Raw genomic sequence first — 17,849 nt, 5'->3', positions numbered from 1 at the left:
GGACTGAGTCCTTCGTGTCAGAAATCCAAAACGTGAAACTCTAGGAGGGACCCAGAGAACGTATCAGCAGCAGAGGCCACCAATGGTGGGAGGATGAGGATGGTGGGGGAGGGGCGGGAGGGAAGGTGGACAGCCTGCCAACAACAGTACTTGCACTCAAACGTGGCTTATAGTCACGTGACTGGTTAAGAGAGGTCTGTGTGGCAGTTGCATTGTGCATATCTGCTAGCAGCGGGGTCAGGTATAGAAATGGGCTCCACACCGCGCTCACCAGGTAGTCTGGATTCTGGCATGATTGTCAATGGTACTGGGCAAGTCAGGCCAATGCCCACACTGGCACCACAATGGTGCTTTACATGCTAAAGACATTTGGTTGGTTTCTGGCATGACCACAGTCCTTTCCCTTCTACGGCAACACAAGGACTACTATTGCAATCGAGGGGCTCGGTCGGGATGCTGCCTCTTACTGTGGGATGCTTTTGGGTCGCCATGCGCTCTATAAATGATGTAAATAGAAACAGAATGTGTGGTGTTCATGGAGAAGCAATGGCGACACTGCCATCAAAGCAGTATCTGTTCCCTAATGGATAACCCTAAACTTTGATGCCTGAGCCTGTATAATAAGAAACATCCATCAATCCTGGAAGCTGCATGTCAATATAGCACAGTCAAATATCTATTCACAAAAATCTCATATTCACCATTTCGCCCACCACTACATCGTCAAGGTAAGTAAATATTTATTATAACTCCACACCACTTACCTGGACTTACTTTATAACATGGAAGTCAGTTCAATTACGTACACGGTATTTTTGTAGGACAAGATTTCAACTGCATAATAGTGGTAGAATCTCTCCTAACACCCTGAACAGCACACAACCCTGGCATCCTGGGATGCCTCCTGACACAGCAGACTGTTTCCTGCCACAAAGAACACCATTGGCCCAGTGTAGCATCCGTGATCACCCCTGGCTGCCATTTTGGGTCGCACGCTGGCATACTCGAACAGCGTAGCATCCGTGATCACCCTTGGCTGCCATTTTGGGTCGCACGCTGGCATACTCGAACAGCGTAGCATCCGTGATCACCCCTGGCTGCCATTTTGGGTCGCACGCTGGCATACTCGAACAGCGTAGCATCCGTGATCACCCCTGGCTGCCATTTTGGGTCGCACGCTGGCATACTCGAACAGCGTACCAGGCAGACCGGCAGATGTAATATTAGTTTATTTGCAGCACATAATACTATCAAGGACTCTGAAGGGCTACACCACTTTCTATCATTAAAATTGTGATATTTACATCGACAGAGGATTCTGTATCAACATCTATTACTGAGGCACATTTTATCAAATGGGCACTGCCTCTTATGTGACACAAATATTTTCTTGCTGCTCGTTCATTTTATGTACCAGACAAATCATTTGTTTGTAGATACGTACAAAATGTCCGGTTTTAGAAAAATACTGCTCCTAGGTACTAGAGCAGACTTTGTTGTATTGTAACAACTAAGTAGTTCCCACTCTGAACTGCCTGTAAACCCTGTGGATTCCTAGCCAATATATTTGAAATATAGTAATTTTAAATGACAGTTTCTTCCATTTTTTCCTCAATTCTTTGGTCCCTGGAGCGGGACACATTAGCTCACTACACTTGTTTGCAGGTTGGAAGGTGAGGCTGCTTTGGAACTGGTCAGGCCTGCCCTGGCTGAAGGCCAACGTTAGGAGAGTCTATTACTGGAACTTCAAAGAATGGGCACAGTCTGTCGTGAACACAGAGTTCCTGTTTAGTCTGTAATGTTTCTATTGTTTTTGTCCTATCAAAAGTAGAAGTACTGTTTGGAATAGTAATGTACTTACCTTAAGATATTTTGGTCTTCAATACTTTGTAGATATATTCTTCTACCATGATATTCATATTCTCGATGTTAAGTACTACAGTCATTAGGTCTCGGCTAGACAGCGCATGCGCGAACTCGTAGAGAAGTGTTGTATTCTAGCTATGAGCTTACAGGCCATCCACCTCCTACCATTTATTTATTTATTCAGTTTTTTATAACGCAAACTTTACCCTCGCAGGTATCGGAGCGCTTTATAAGTATACAGAGAAATAAAAACAATAACAACTTATTTGAGAACAATACAGGATAAAGTAATACCCAGAAATGAAGTGTATGCTATACAATGTTTAAAGAGCACAGGAGATAAACCAGTAAAAACAAAAAGTATCATATTCAAGAAAAACAGCAGGTTCATGAAGTGTCTAGAAGAGGGAGGGTAATGTCAGAGCTGGGAAGTCAAAAACACAAAGAAGTCGGTATGCCCTAGTCAAGAGGAAAGTTGAGGAATCAGGAAGAATATCTTAGGATCTAGGGAAGAAATTTGTTCAGCAGGAGAACTTTGACTTCTTTCTTGAAGAATACAGTTGAGGGAATAATTCTGATCTCCGGGGACAAGGTGTTCCGAATTCTTGGTGCAATCCCAGAGAAAGATCAGTTGTAAGTTTTCTTCTTGTGGAATCTCTGAGGTTTCAGAAGTAACATGTTGGATTCTTCTGGATGAACTGGAACCATCAGAGAGTTCTACTTTCTGAGCAATATATCTAGGGGTTCTGAAGTGAAGGGCTTTGTGCGTCTTGCAGGCAATGTTTGCTGGATTCTCGCTTCGAAAGGGAGCCTGTTGAGGGATTTCAGATCAGGGGCGATGTGGTTGTTTCTTTTTGAGCCGGTGATGAGCCAGGCAGGAGAGCTGAGCCAGGCTCTCTGAGAAGCCAGTTTGGATCTGGGCAGTCCAGAGAGGGTTGCACTTCCATAGTAAAACCTGAGAATCACTAGAGCTTGCACTGAATGCTTGAAGTCGTAAGAGGAGAGGGAGGGTTTTAATTTTCTTAGAATGTTCATTTGGTGATTCGCTCCTTTGGTGGCTGCACTGATGTGTTTCTGCATGTTGAGTTTCTTGGTAAACTTTTGCTAAACCATCGGTAAACTTCAACATTGCTCTAATTTTCTTTGATGCCATTCATCATGGCATGCAGGCGTAATGCCCTTTTCTTGGCCCTCCTATGGTGCATGGACCTACTGCATGTCACCTTACACTGCTCCCAGTTTGTGGAACTATATTTTTCTTTGTTTTCAAGCACTCCAAAGGATGCATTTCTTAAAATGTTGCTAAAACACGAACAGCACTCGTTTATTTTTTTTTTGCATGATCCAATGGTATTTGAGCGCTCGCTCCTTCCTCCATCTTGCCATAGAGTGAACAAGAGTCCATGGTATTGGGGCACTTTTCGCGCTCACCAGTTACATTCCGCAATGACAAATTCATTTTGGTCCCTGATCTTGCTTCAATTAAGGTATTTTTTGCCCCCCCTTCATTTTCGCTTCCTGACGCCCAATTCTGTCGCTACTTGGCCATCTCCCCTTTTCAGCCGACCCCGAGATTTGAACCTGGATCTCCATTTCCCCTGTTGGCGGCTCTGTTCGTTATCCACATCCTCATTTCGCTTCAAAGCTCCTAAACTGTTTCTCACTATCATTTCTACATTTGTTCAGCAAGACTCGGTCAACACCGAACAACCATTCAGCAATGCCCGAGCTATTGGAGTTGTCAATGTGAATGTGTAGGACCTGTTTTCATGGTTACCCCCACTTTCTGCTGGTGTTGTTCTGTTTTAGGACTAGTCTGACTGGGACCCTGTTAATCAGGACCACAGTGACTGTGCTTTCTCCCTAAATTTGAAAGTGGTAAGTACTTTGGTACCTTTCTAATTGGCTACTGGTAGACCCATGGAAGTCCCTATCATATGGCACTAAGGTACCCAGGGCAAACGGTGGACCAGGGGTCTCCCATGGGCATCAGCATGTATCATGCCACCCATGAGAGACCACTCAAACTGTGACTACGGGCCTGCAAATGCAGCCTGTGTAAGTTGGTGCTAGCACCACTTACAACAGATATAAGTTTTCTTATATCTGAGGTCACTGCACTTAGGTCAGCAATTTTTGATACATAGAGTGGGAATGCATCCTTCCGTGATGGCTAACTATATATTGGGTGTGCCGAACATGTTTGGTATCAAACATGTTGGAATCATACCCCAACACCGTTACCGGTGTTGGAGGTATGATTCCATGCACTTGGGGGCTCCTACGGAAACACCCCAGTACTCTCTGTAACAGCCTTCCAGGGTCTGCCAGCAAGCTAGTGCTGCTGCCGACCCCCAGACACGATTCTGCCCTTCTGCTGCTGAGCTAAACTCGAGCAGGGGAAGTTAGAACAATAGGTTGTCTGTCACAGGGAGGTGTGACCACCTCCCAGACAGGACTTGGTGTATTGGGCTGTGGTGAGGGCGCTTGCCAGCGTCACCAGACTGCTTTGAAGGGCACATTTGGTGCCGTCCTTGCAAACTCAAGTTGGAACCAGTTTAGGGAGCCGTTGCCGAAACTGGACAAAGGACATGGGAGTTTCCTCCCCTCTGTCGAGTCCCTCCTCTAGGAGGGATCCCTGAATCATTCCAAACCTTTTCCTAGGGTACTTAAGGGTTTACCTACGGGTAGCTCTTCAGATTCGTCATGGGACAAGATTCAAACCTGAACCCACTTCAACAGTCTGGGAACCTGGACTTCGCCTGGAACAAAGACTGCACCAAGGAAGACTCCTGCTGCTCCTGGTCTCTCTGTTCTGCAAGTCTTCATTGTCGTTTGTGCCCGTGCTTCTTCCAGGTTCCTCTCCAGGCCTGTGGGCATCAAAGACACCTGAATGAATCTCCCTTGGAGTGAAGGAGTCACTCCCCTGCATCTGCAGACACCACAATGAAGCCGACCGGTGTGCTGCGCCTGATGTCCCACTGACTCCAAAAGGCTCAGCAACGCAGGTGGTGGTCCTGCAACTCCCTCGAGGCCTGACCTGTCCTTTCAGCAGGTTTGAGGCCAGTATCCCTCGTCGGAACCGCTGGAACAGAATCCCTGTGCACTACATCAACTTGCCGTTGCCAAGGATTGCTGGCTATGTATTTAGGAGATCTTTGGGCTACAAGAAGCTCAAGCATTTCCTCCTGCCAAGATCTTTGTACTCATTGCATCCAGTGCACAGTGGGCCTGCATATTTGGTGAGCTGCTCGAAGTCCTCTTGCCACTTCTGTGCCTTCGGCCTGTTGGTCCTCTTGAGGGTCTTCTTGGCCTTCAGTGGGCTCCCCTGCTTGCTCAGGGTCTGCTCTGACTCTCCGGCAACTGGCGAGTCTCATGAGCCTTGCTGTTCCCAACGTTGCTCGTTGATCATTTACCATGTCTGTTGCTGCTGCTACGGCTTGTTGCCGCTCCCGCCGGACACTGATCCCCTGGTTCTCAACTTCTGACATGGGACACCTTGTGAACGGCTCCTGGTCTTCCTCTGCATCACCTCGTCATCACGCCTGCATATGCGACATTGGTGGTCATTGCTCTTCCATTCCTCCTGGTCATCTCCGAATGGCATACTCTATCCCCTCTGCTTGCAGGTTCTTCTCTTCAAGAATCCACCCTTGGATTTCACCGGACTCTTTCACATTCTTTGCCAGCGGCATCTTACCTCAAGTCCTCCATTGTGGTCAACAGCGGTTTCCGGCTTCACTTTGCACCTACACACCCGGATTCCCTGGTGTATGTATCCTAGTTCCTGGGGTATCCACGGGTGGGGTGACTCTCCAGCCTTCTGTCTTTCATGGGGTTTCTTCAGGGTCCACTGGGAAGGATCCTTCTTGAAAACTGCAACAGCGGCTTTCCCATTGACTTGCATTGACTGTGCGGCTGTGTTTCCACTCTACACAAAGCCTTCATGGGGTTCCTGCGAACTTACCTCGTGTGGTTCATTCTGTCCCCAACTCTTTTGAGTCTCCTGGTTCAAGTCCCAACTTCAGTTGCAATTCACATTCACGTTGTTAGTATATGATTTGGTCTCTGCCTGGAGACCACTCTGTATTTGTGCTTACTTACCTCTTGCAATTGAAGTATTGTGTGTATTTGTGCGATTTCTACGGGTAGGAGATATCAATGTGTTAGTGAGTGTGTATAATATATAGACCTCTTTTTTATAACAACACTGTGTGGTTCTATTTCGTTTAACCTACACTATATGATACGTTCTGGTAAAACAAGCTGCTTACCACTCTTTCTGGACTAAGCCTGAAGGCTGCTCTCCACAGCTACCACTTAGAGAGCTTTCTATGGTTGTCTAAGACCACTAAAATCACCAGAAGGGCTGTCTGGATTAGTGCAAGGTGCTTCACTTAAGTGTGCACCATATACTAAGCCAGCCTCCTACAGAATGTCTTTGAGCCATGTGGTCCAGCAGCACATCTGCTGTTCAACATGGCTAAAAGGCACTGAAAAATGCACAATGATGCAGCCAGCACAGACCAAGTAACAGCGATTTGTGTTAGGAGGGGTAGGACAATAAACTCAACATGGGGGGGGGTGAAGAGATTCGGCATCAGGTCAACATCCTGTGAACCTGGGCTTTCAGTGATTTTCAGCCATACTGAACAGCATATGTGCTGGTAGATAACATGGATAAAAGACATTCACATTGACAAGGCCAATGGCTCAGACATTGCTGAGACCTTTTGACTTTGCCAATGCTTGTTTAGATGTAGCACTCAGCCACCAGATGGCCTCTTTGAAACAGGAAACCAACTAAATATTAATAATCTTTACAGACAACAGTAGCTACTGCCAGAGAAAATTACCAGGGGGCATGGTGGGGGGGACGGGGGGGGGGGTGGGCTTGAGGCAGGGGGGGTAAAATAATAAATATGCAGTGAGGTGGAGGAAAAGAAATTGATTTACCTGGCTGCCGACCACCGCCTCGCCTCCAACCTCTTCTATTCCAGCAGGAAGCACACACAGGCTCCCCTAAGCCAATCACGATGCTACTGTTACCATGACAGCAGCGTTGTGATTGGTCTGAGTGCAGTGGTTTGGCGCTCAGACGGCACTATAAGCCTGTGCATGTTCCTCACAAGGCTGTGCACTACGGACTGGTGCGGAACTTGCAAAGTGTGCATGACTGTTTGGCCGGTCCAAGACGGCCGGTCAAACCGGCATGCGCACTTATGTGCCCCAACCACTCCTCCCCTGCTGTCATCAGTGGAAAAATATAGTTATCATCATTTTATTTCTCCTTTTGTTCCTTTTTCCACAGTGGGGCAGCGCTCCTCCGCCTTAGCAGAGGAGCCGCCACTTACAGACAATGACATTTGATCTTGGGGAATACGCATTATTAAAAGTCAGTTCCCCCCCCAATGTCCCACCTCTTCTGTGGTACCTTATTTTCTTCCTCAGTCTTCTCCAGAGGGTAGGAGTGCTGTCCCGGCACATGGGTGCAATCGTTTCCAGCTCCGCCTCACTCAGCCCAGAGAGGGTGACCTGTGGGGTCGCCACCAGCCGGTGGTGCAGCTGCGCCTCCTCCATCCTGGGGCACTGTCGAGCAGCCGCGACCTGCAAAAGAAGACATGGCCTTGTGTATTTAGGGCTGAATTGGGATATTAGCAAGCCTCATTCACTAACAGGGGAATCCAACATGTATCTCTGCCTATTGGAGAATCAACACATGCACTAACAAACAGAAAGACAATTGAAGAGCATGAGAAAAGCAAATGGTCTTTCTAAAATATACTTAAATGGTGCCTACATCAAACAACGAAAATGGCCTGTATGCACTCCAGCATATATAGGGCGAATGATTGCATAGGAAGAACCAGACTGTGGACTTGAGCTCTGGAACATATAACACTTTTGATCCAAAAATGCAAATATACAAAATAAAATGGGAATGACGTGAGCATTATAACATTAGAAAATAATACAATATCACAAAAACTGCTGTTCAGCGCTGAGAGCCCCTTTCCAATATGCACAAACTGCATATCGGTGCCAGGTACATTTCCTGAACTCCCCAAAGTCTCACAAATTCCGGGAGGATTTTGGTGCAGTTCATCGGATTTAGAGTGGAACATTGAATGGGTCATTCCTGGTGTCAACTCTATGCTAAAAGTGTATTAGGAACCTCAGAAATAGGTTCACAAGCGCCTTCCTACGGACAGACAAAAGGGCTTTGCATTGTTGGTATCCGGTGTCCAGACCAGTGTCAGCTCTGGACCGAGGACATCAGCTGGGTGTCCTACGTCACAATGTTAATATCTACAAGGAGAGGGGTCTGGGAACTCTTAGAGATTACCCTACAACTAAAGCTCAAAGAGTAGAGAAACACTGACACCCACTGCATTTTAAGAGTTGAGCTGTACACAGTAAGCAACTTACTTTGGGGTTTTGGTTAAATGTGATTTTCAAGTGCAGAGGGAGGTGATGTGGAAATGTTGGACTGTATTCTCTTTTCTACCTCAACCCTCTTTACCTACCTTTTGTGTCTGTTTAATTTAAACTAGACCTAGAGCAATTTGCAGAAGGTTTTTTCCTCTAGGACAATTCATCACTCACACAGGAGATGAACAAATTCAATGTGCACTGACATTGGCTTAATGCCCTTTTTAAAAAACAGATTTTTATTGTCAATTGCACAATATACACAGGGCTCTGTACCCCAAAGGCCACTGCAGAATCAGGTTATACATTGGTAGGACAGCAAATGACTGTTCTGTTTCTTTAAAAAAAACAAAAAATAACACAATCTTTGACCTTGAATGTCGTCCCGGATATCTACCCCCCTCCCACCAACTCCCCCCCCCCCCCCAAGTTGCGCAATTCCCACTGATGACCGCCCGCCCGCCAATAATCAAGGACCAAAAGGGAAAAAGGAATAGATGGTCTACCCGATCTGGTGGAGGACCATCCTACTCTGAGCACACACACACCCCAGGCAACCCCCCGCCCCCCAGATTGCAGACCCAACCACCAAATCCCTACCCTCATCCCACTAGGAGATCCTCCGTCGCAGTTGGAGGCTCCAGCCACAGGCTCCTATAGTCCGCCCACCGCTTCCATATTTTATAATGCTTACGCGGACAGCCCCGGGCCACAAAGATGGGCTGTTCCAGCCCCATGCAGAAGTCCAGGCCATTTTTCCAAGCGGCCACCGAGGAAGCCCGCGTATCCTTCCACATCCTGGCAACATCGCGTTTCGCCAACGTAAGGCCCAGCTGCATAAGATGCCGTTTATAGATATTACCCCCGATGCCATCCATTACATGCAGCAGTGCGAGCTGTGGCGTGCGTGGGAGCAACCACCCCAGGACCTCAGACAGAAAAGAGAAAAGAGAAGACTCCCCTCCAGAAACGGTCCAGCGACGAACATTGCCAGACCGTATGCAGGAATGTGCCCTCCGCCCCACCACACCGGAGGCATTCCGGGGAGGCAACCAGGCCGGCCCGATACAGTCGCACCAGAGTATAATAAACCCGGTGAAGGTACTTGAAATGGCTGAGGCGGAGGCGCATCGCTATGACCGCTCCCAGAGGGGCAGCCAGGGCCTCCCTCCAAACCTCCTCCAGCGTACCCACGTCCTCCTTCCACACCCTCTGTAGCTTGTCCAATGGAGGCACACTGTGGGTGACCATGGACTGATATATCCGCAAAATCTTTTTGGCTATGAGATCACCCATGAAGACCTTCGCTTCCAACGGGCTAAACTCGGGAATGGAGGCGAGACCCTCCAGGCTGGGGGAAAGCGCATGACGGAGCTGGAGGTTCCGGTACAACTGTGTCCGAGGCATGCCAAATTCTTCCTGCAGATCCCGGAACGATTTAAGGGACCCACTCCGTATCACGTCGCCCAGGGTGGAAATGCCGATGGCATCCCATCTGCTGAAACCTTGTAGTGCCGCCATTTCTGGCAAGCGTCCATTGCGCCACAGAGGAGTTTCCCCCGTCAGTATATATTCTTCTTAGAGACTGCCGCCAGATCTGGAAGACCACCTTGGACACCGGCGGCAGCGCACTCCGCAGCGTCGCCGAGTAGAGGATTGTGTGGAGAGTGTAACGGCCCATTAGGTGCCTCTCCAATGCATAAGCCGGGTCCCCCCGGTGTCCATACCACCACTCCTTGAGGACTAACAGGTGTGATGCCTGGTAGTATGAAAGCATATCTGAGGTCGCCAGACCGCCACAGTATGTGGAGAGAAAGCACGTGAGCAACGCCACACGCACCGCCCCCTGCCCCCAAAGAAACCAGCCCAGCACCGAATTCACCAGTCGGAACCAGCGAGGCGCGATCGGGTACGGGTGATTCTGCAATTGATAGAGCAAGCGGGGGAGCGCAGCCATCTTAAAGATCGCTGATCTACCATATATAGTCAGCGGCATACGGGACCAAGTCGTGATATCTGCACGGACGCGCTCCCACACCGGTGCCAAGTTCCGCTCCCACGATGTCTCCGGCACCTCCGACAGGAAAACTCCCAGGTATTCAAGTCCTCCTTCCGCTACCTGTAGCGCAGATGCCCATGCGTCCACTCTCACCCGAGTACCCTAGAGCCACAGTGTGGATGAAAATTTGCATTATCTCCAGTATGCGCGGCCCTGACCTGTCCAATGCTGTTAAAAAGAAGAGGACATCATCCACATAAAATGCTATCCTGTCCGATAGGCCAGGGGCCCACTCAAATCCCTTCAACTGTGCACCTATACGCACACAAGCCGCCAACGGCTCCATGGCGAGGGCGAACAGATAGGGCGACAGGGGACACCCCTGTCTAGTACCCCGTCGAATGGAGAAGCTAGACGAGACCGCTCCCGCCACGCAGACCGGAGCTGTCAGTTCGGTATACAAGAGCATCACATACAACAGGAACCGAGGGCCGAGATTAATCCGGCGAAGGAGGGCGAACGAATAAACCCAGCTAGGAGAATCAAATGCCCTGTCCATGTCCGCCAGTAGGAGCGCCGCCGGTTCCCCCGTCTGTCGGACTGTCGCCAGTGCTACGTGTGCCCGCCTTATGTTGTGTCGCGTCGCCCTATGGGGCATGAACCCGGCCTGGTCCGGGTGGACCAAAGCCAAAATATGAGGCAGGAGGCGATTAGCCAGGGCCTTGGCCAAAACCTTGGCCTCAACATTGAGGAGAGAAATAGGGTGCCCAAGGAAAGGAGGGAAGGAAGGGAGAGGGGCGGGAAAGCACCCCCGGACCGGGGCCCGCAATCCACCGTGTGAGCCTCAGCCCACAAACCGACCTCACACCAATCCACCCGTCAAAGTCGTCGAGCACCCAGGCTGCGTGGCCCCGCCAGTAACGCCGTCCTCCAGACCCCCAACCGCTCGCCCGCAGTCTCAAGGGGCACAGGCTCGGTGCTGCCGCCGATCACAGGCCCCGCCACCACAGTCAAAGCAGGTGAACATACACCAACACAGGCCAACCAACCGGAATTCACGCCCAGGGCTTACACATCAGCGAAGGTCCCTCCGGATCCGCCGTCCTTTCCCTGCGGCCGCACTGTCCCTCCTGGTCTTTCTTGCGCCACTGGCCCGTCATGGGGCGCCCCCGATGGAGCACACTCCCGGCCAATCTCCGCAGCAGCCCAGGGCTCCCCCAAGGCCGAGGTACCACAGGGCCCGATCTCAGACCTCACCCGGGACCTCGAGGAGCAAAGAGCCACCAGGTTGCTCCCGTGATGCCTCCCTAGCCCCACCACCGCGGCCCGATGCAGCCGCCGATCCCCCAGCACCAGTATCAGTCCCAAAGGGGGGGTGGGGGTGGGGGTGGGGGAGGGGCATTCGCTCTTCCCACTGCCACACTGCAGCCGCCAAATGTCCGGGAGGGGGGGCCCCCCCGCACCCGGGGACGCAGAGACCGGCCTCGCTCCCGGACGCAAAAGTTAGGCACAGCAAAGACTCTCCGCTGGCCAGGGTGCCCCCCCCTCCCCCTAGCTCCTCACCGGCGCTCCCTATGTCGCCTATGTAGTCCCGGGGGCCGACCTGTCCCGCGAAAATCACCACCGCCACCGGGCCGTCTGCTCCGCAATCCGCCGCCTCAGGATCACAGGGGCCGCCACCCGACTCGCGTCGGCTCCCGGGTGCACCAGTATCGAGTCCCCGGCTCTGCCTCCGATCACCAGGCCATGCCTCGCACGCGCCGGCTTCCGTGCTCCGCTACACTGGTCACCGCCGTCGCGCACCAATCGCCCTCTTCTAATGACCGGTGCCGCCACGCTCCCTCCAGGACTCAGAGGGTCCGAGGGAGCCAGGATAATCGTCGGATGTACGTTGGGTTGGACGGAGCTGGCTAGCACACGTCCGCCATGTCGGCTCGCTAAGCCATGCCCCCCGCTTAATGCCCTTTTTAAGTAGATATACACACAGGATTTAAATTGAAGAAGGTTTATTAAGTACAGGAGAACAACCCCTGAAGACTCCTCTTCAGGCAACAGCAGTTCCAGTTCTGCTTACTTTCCAATAGCATTGGAATGTTCAGCATCACTAGGATAGAATGCACATGTTGCTAGGATACAACACACATCTCCATTACTAGTACAATAACAACAGAAAGCAAACAACAAAATAGGACTGGAAATTGACCATAAGAACAGAACACAAAATAATTAACTTTATGAGATAGTTGAATAATGAACAGATTCTATAGTTGCAAAGAATAACAATTGATCATTTGCATAAATAATCATTGTGCTAGATAGGCCTCCTCCTCAAGCGAGGTTCAGCCCCAAGCCTACCATTGGGATTGGAATGGTTAGTTGACACAACCTCTGACTTGTTGATTGGTAAATCACTTTGCTTGATAGTTGACTCATCATTAACTTTAGCCTTCCTCTGATCACTGCAAATTTATTTTCCCAAAGTTCTCGCTCCAGATCATTACATAAAGTAACTCTGCGCACATTCCATTTCGTTCCATCAGACAACCACACATTATTGTAAACCACTTTAGTGATTCTTTTGGGTATAGACCATTTAGATGTTGACTGAGTGCCCAGTCTGTTAGTTCTGACCCAATCACCCACTCTGAAGGTTCTTTTACCCTTCCTTATTTTATCATTATGCCTGTTTGCATACTTAGTTTGATGCTCATGGACTCTTTCCTGTGACTTTGTCCAATACACAATTGTGTCCCTGGAGCATCCAAGCAGGAGATACCTTGGTACTTGCCTGTCTGCCCTTCAAAAGCATAAATGGAGTTTCTAATGTAACAGAATGCGGACTAGTGTGGAAACTCCACAGCGTTTCTTTGACAGCTTCCTTACAATCACAACCACTGCTCTCATTTAACTGCACACACTCCTTCAGAACCCTGTTAAATCTCTCAACGAGACCATTCTCTGGGATTATAAACAGCAGTGGTGTGATATGCCACTCCCGTTTCAGATCAATAATTTTTAAACTCTTCAGCCACAAATTGGGGACCATTGTCTGTCACCAAGGTACTTGGGCAACCCTCTCTATGGAATACCTTGTCACAGAATTCAATCACATTAACAGCTTTGACTTCCTTGGAAAACGCTACTTCAGGCCATTTAGAATAATAATCGATCATGACAATGACAATTTGTTGGAAATACCCTTGGCAGAAAAAGGACCACAAATATCCATAGCTATTCTCTCCCACGGTCTGTTAGGAAATTCAGTGGGAGCAATGGTGGATTCCTCAACCCAATGGGACTTGCTGCTACACATACAGTCAATGCATCCACGGACACTTTCCTCAACTTGCTTGTCCATACCAGGCCACCAAAAGGTAATTCTGGCCCTTCTTTTCATTGCTGACATTCCATTATACCCTTCATGTAATAATTTCAACAATCTGGTCTGTAACTCCTTGAGTACCACTAAGCGATCACCTCTCCGTAACACCCCATCATATGCGGAAAGCTCAGATCAAACCGTCCAAAATTCGCTAAATTTCCTCTTTAACATGGCAATAGACAATGATGGGGACGATAGTTCACTCAAAACCTCCATAAGAAACTTGTACTCCACCACAGCAGATTTCCACTCTTCAGCAGATATGGTACACTGCACGCTACAGAAATATCTGCAACTTCAAATTCGTCGTACACTTCTTCCTTATCATCCATACATTGTAAAGGTAACCTAGATAGACAATCTGCATTGATATTGCGGATGCCAGGAACATAATTTTGTGTAAAATCATAACCTTGAAGTCTGAACAACCACTTCGCAATTCTAGGGGTAGCTTTGCCTGCACCCTTGGTGGTAAATAGATCTATTAAGGGTCTGTGGTCTGACCGGACCTCAAAATGTGTGCCCCGTACATATGTTTTGAAAGGGTCAACTCCCCACCAGCCTCCTTCTCTATTACAGAATAGCAGGGTCAGCCTCCTTCAATGTACGGGAGACAAAAGCAACAACTCGTTCATGCCCTAAATGCTTCTGCATAAGAACAGCGCCTAGACCATAGGCACTTGCATCAACTGTTACTATGGTTTGAAACTTGGATTAAAAGGTTTGAGGGCAACAGCCTTTAAGAAACAGATTGCAATGTCATCAAATGCATTTTGACATTCTCCACACCACACAAACTTATTGCCTTTCTTCATTAATATCCTTAAGCAATGCACTTAATACGCAAAATGTTGAACAAATTTGGAATAAAAATCTGCTAATCCCAGGAAAGACCGTAGTTGCTCTTTATCTTTGGGAGCAGGTGCATCAGAAATGGCATTCAACAATTTTCTTTTTGGTTTAACACCCTCTTTAGATAAAGTGTGCCCTAGATAATCTATTTGTTCCACGCCAAACTTGCATTTGTGCATACCTACCGTCAGACCAGCTTGCTCAAAGTAACATCTAAGAACTTATCATGTTCCTCACAGTTTGAACCCCACACTAGAACATCTTGAAAAACAATGACTTTGGAGAACCCCTTGAGAATTTTGCACATTACTCTCTGGAATACTGCAGAAGCGGATGCCAGTCCAAACGGCATTCGCACAAAGCAAAAGGCACCTTCTGGAGTGATAAAAGAGGAAGGATGTAAACAAATTTGATGTTAAGCACTGGATAAATCAATTAAGGAGAAAACTTTAGCATCAATCACTAAGGAAACCATTTCTTTGATAGGCGGAAGTGGAAACGGTCAACTAAAATGTTTCGTTTAAGTTCTCTCAAGTCTATGCACATGCGCAAATTCCCCTCCGATTTGCTCGCCAAAACAATGGGACTTAGCCATTCTGAAGAATCGATTGGTTCAATTACCTGTACTTCACAAAGTCTTTGTAGCTATTTTTTTTATTGTTCCTTATGAGCAAAAGATACGTTTCTAGCTCTATGTACACATGGTACATAATTGTTCTTTAATACGATACGAGGTTTGAATTTATTCAAACAACCAAGCTCTTGTCTGAAAAGTTGAGGAAACTTGGCACTCCACTTGACTTTTTCATAATTTTCAGTTACTAAAACCTGTTGAGGGTGGTTAGGGTCTAACACTATTCCCAACATTTTCTGCTCACACCAGCACAGTAATGATCTGCCCTTTTCTACTACATAGACCTTCCATGTGACTTCTTTGGTCTTGTGTGACAATTTACACATGAAATAACCTAACAGTGGTAACATAACGCCACAATAACCTACAGAATGTACATCAGGGGTACTCAATTCAAATTTTCCAATCTTTTCCCAGATATCCTTGCTGATTATAGTATAGGGTGAGCACGAATCAGCCCAAACAGCAACCTTAGCAGCATTTAAACCTAATGTACATTTAGAAGGATTAGAACCTTCCTGAATCTCATTGATAGAGTCAACACCTATCACTAGAATTTCTACTTCATCAGATGAGCGGTCATCATAGTGTTCACTTACCGCATGAACAGATGATTTCCAAATTTTGGAAGTACTGGCTTTACACATGCGTGCATAATGACCTATTCTATTGCATTTGTGACATGTTTCCTTAAGCGCAAAACATTTGTCATAATGAGCAGAATGTCTGGTACTGCCACATCTGAAACACATGCGACTATGTTTGGAATAGTTTTTCACACTTATCACTTTTTTTAGCACTACTTTTCTCTACAGCACAAACCTTGGTAGAATCATCTTTACTTCTCTTATCTGAATTCTGGTCTGATTTAAACTCCGACGTACCTAGACATGTTTTCTATGCGTCTGGCAATTTCTATCGTTCTGCATAAAAAAGGGTCTTTTAATTCTAATAATCTTTCTTGAATTTTAACATTATTAGTTCTGTTGATAAACTGGTCTCTAATTATTTCTTCGTGTAAATCCTTAAACCTACAAGCAGATGCAAGGGTCCTAATTACAGAAATATATTGCTCAAAAGATTCACTTGGTTGTTGAGCTCTGGAAAAATATTTGTGTCTTTCGACAACTATGCTGACTTTTTTTTTCCAAAGTTCTCTTCGAACGCATTAATAATTATTAAGCATTCATCTACATTGACTACACGAGCGTCATCAACAGCATCTCCTTCTCCACTCTCAGTGTTGGTGGAAATGGTAGACGGTATAGGTACGGTATTAAGTACTTTCCTACCTTCAATTCCTAAATTATGCTTCAATAAAGCAACCTTGCGAGAAGCTACAAAATCTTCTCCACCTATTGCCTCAAGGCACGGGTACTCATAGTACGGCCCGCGGGCCGCCAGCGGCCCGGCAAGCCTTCCTTGGCAGCCCGCGGACCTTGCAGACATCGTACCTGTGCTTGTCCGCAAACACCGCCGGTTGCAGCAGCGCGGAGCTATGGGGGCCGGGCGATTCTTTTAAAGACCATTCACTTTCTAATGAGGCTTTGTTGTATTTCACCTCTTCTAAGCGCCCCTGCATCTCCACTCCGATTGAGTGGAAATGCAGGGGCGCTAAGAAGAGGTGAAATACAACAAAGCCTCATTAACAAGTGAATGGTCTTTAAAAGACCTGTGAAGTACTTGGGTGCAGCTGTGTGTGTGCCCAGGAAGCAGTCTCAGCCCGGGGTGACACATGCGGGGTGAGGTGACAGAGGGTGACGAGGACAGCAGGGTGAGAGCGCAGCAGGTGAGGTGGGGAGGGCAGCAGGGAGAGAGAGCAGCAGGTGAGGTGACAGAGGGAGACAGACAGAGGGAGACAGATGGGGACAGAGAGAGGGAGATGGAGGGAGGGAGACAGAGGGAGGTAGACAGAGAGACAGACAGAGGGAGAGAGGAGGAGAGAGGAGGAGAGAGAGAGAGAGACATAGGGAGAGGGAGGGAGACAGAGAGAGGGAGAGGGCGGAAGAAAGAGGGAGGGAGACGCGGAGGGAGGGAGACTGAGGGAGGGAGGGAGACACGGAGGGAGATACGGAGGGAGATACGGAGGGAGACACGGAGGGAGGGAGACTGAGAGGGAGGGAGACACGGAGGGAGGGAGACACGGAGGGAGGGAGACGGAGGGAGACAGACCGAGGGAGACGGAGGGAGACAGACCGAGAGAGACAGAGGGAGGGAGACAGACCGAGGGAGACAGACCGAGGGAGACAGAGGGAGGGAGATAGACAGAGAGACAGAGGGAGACAGAGCGAGGGAGATAGACAGAGAGACAGAGGGAGACAGAGCGAGGGAGATAGACAGAGAGAGAGAGGGAGACAGAGGGAGGGAGACAGACCGAGGGAGACAGAGAGAGGGAGATAGACAGAGAGACAGAGGGAGACAGAGAGAGAGGGAGACAGAGAGAGAGGGAGACAGAGAGGGAGGGAGACAGAGAGGGAGGGAGACAGAGAGGGAGGGAGACAGAGAGGGAGGGAGACAGAGAGGGAGGGAGACAGAGAGGGAGGGAGACAGAGAGGGAGGGAGACAGAGAGGGAGGGAGACAGAGAGGGAGGGAGACAGAGGGAGAGGGAGACAGAGGGAGACAGAGGGAGAGGGAGACAGAGGGAGACAGAGGGAGAGGGAGACAGAGGGAGACAGAGGGAGAG

General features: G+C 48.6%; 1 protein-coding gene across 1 annotated transcript in view; it reads right to left on the bottom strand.

Annotated features, from left to right (window-relative positions):
* LOC146797362 (solute carrier family 26 member 6-like) overlaps positions 1-17,849 on the bottom strand; it is a 230,667-nt gene that overhangs the window by 176,573 nt on the left and 36,245 nt on the right. The window contains exon 2 of the mRNA XM_085627593.1: positions 7,301-7,473. Coding sequence (XP_085483719.1) covers positions 7,301-7,473 — 173 coding nt within the window. The remainder of the gene's footprint in view (positions 1-7,300; positions 7,474-17,849) is intronic.

Source organism: Triturus cristatus, chromosome 9 (genome assembly GCF_964204655.1).
Source record: "Triturus cristatus chromosome 9, aTriCri1.1, whole genome shotgun sequence".
NCBI classification, from domain to species: Eukaryota; Metazoa; Chordata; class Amphibia; order Caudata; family Salamandridae; genus Triturus; species Triturus cristatus.
The sequence above is the reverse complement of the archived record's forward strand: the minus strand, read 5'-3'. Positions and strand labels throughout refer to the sequence as shown.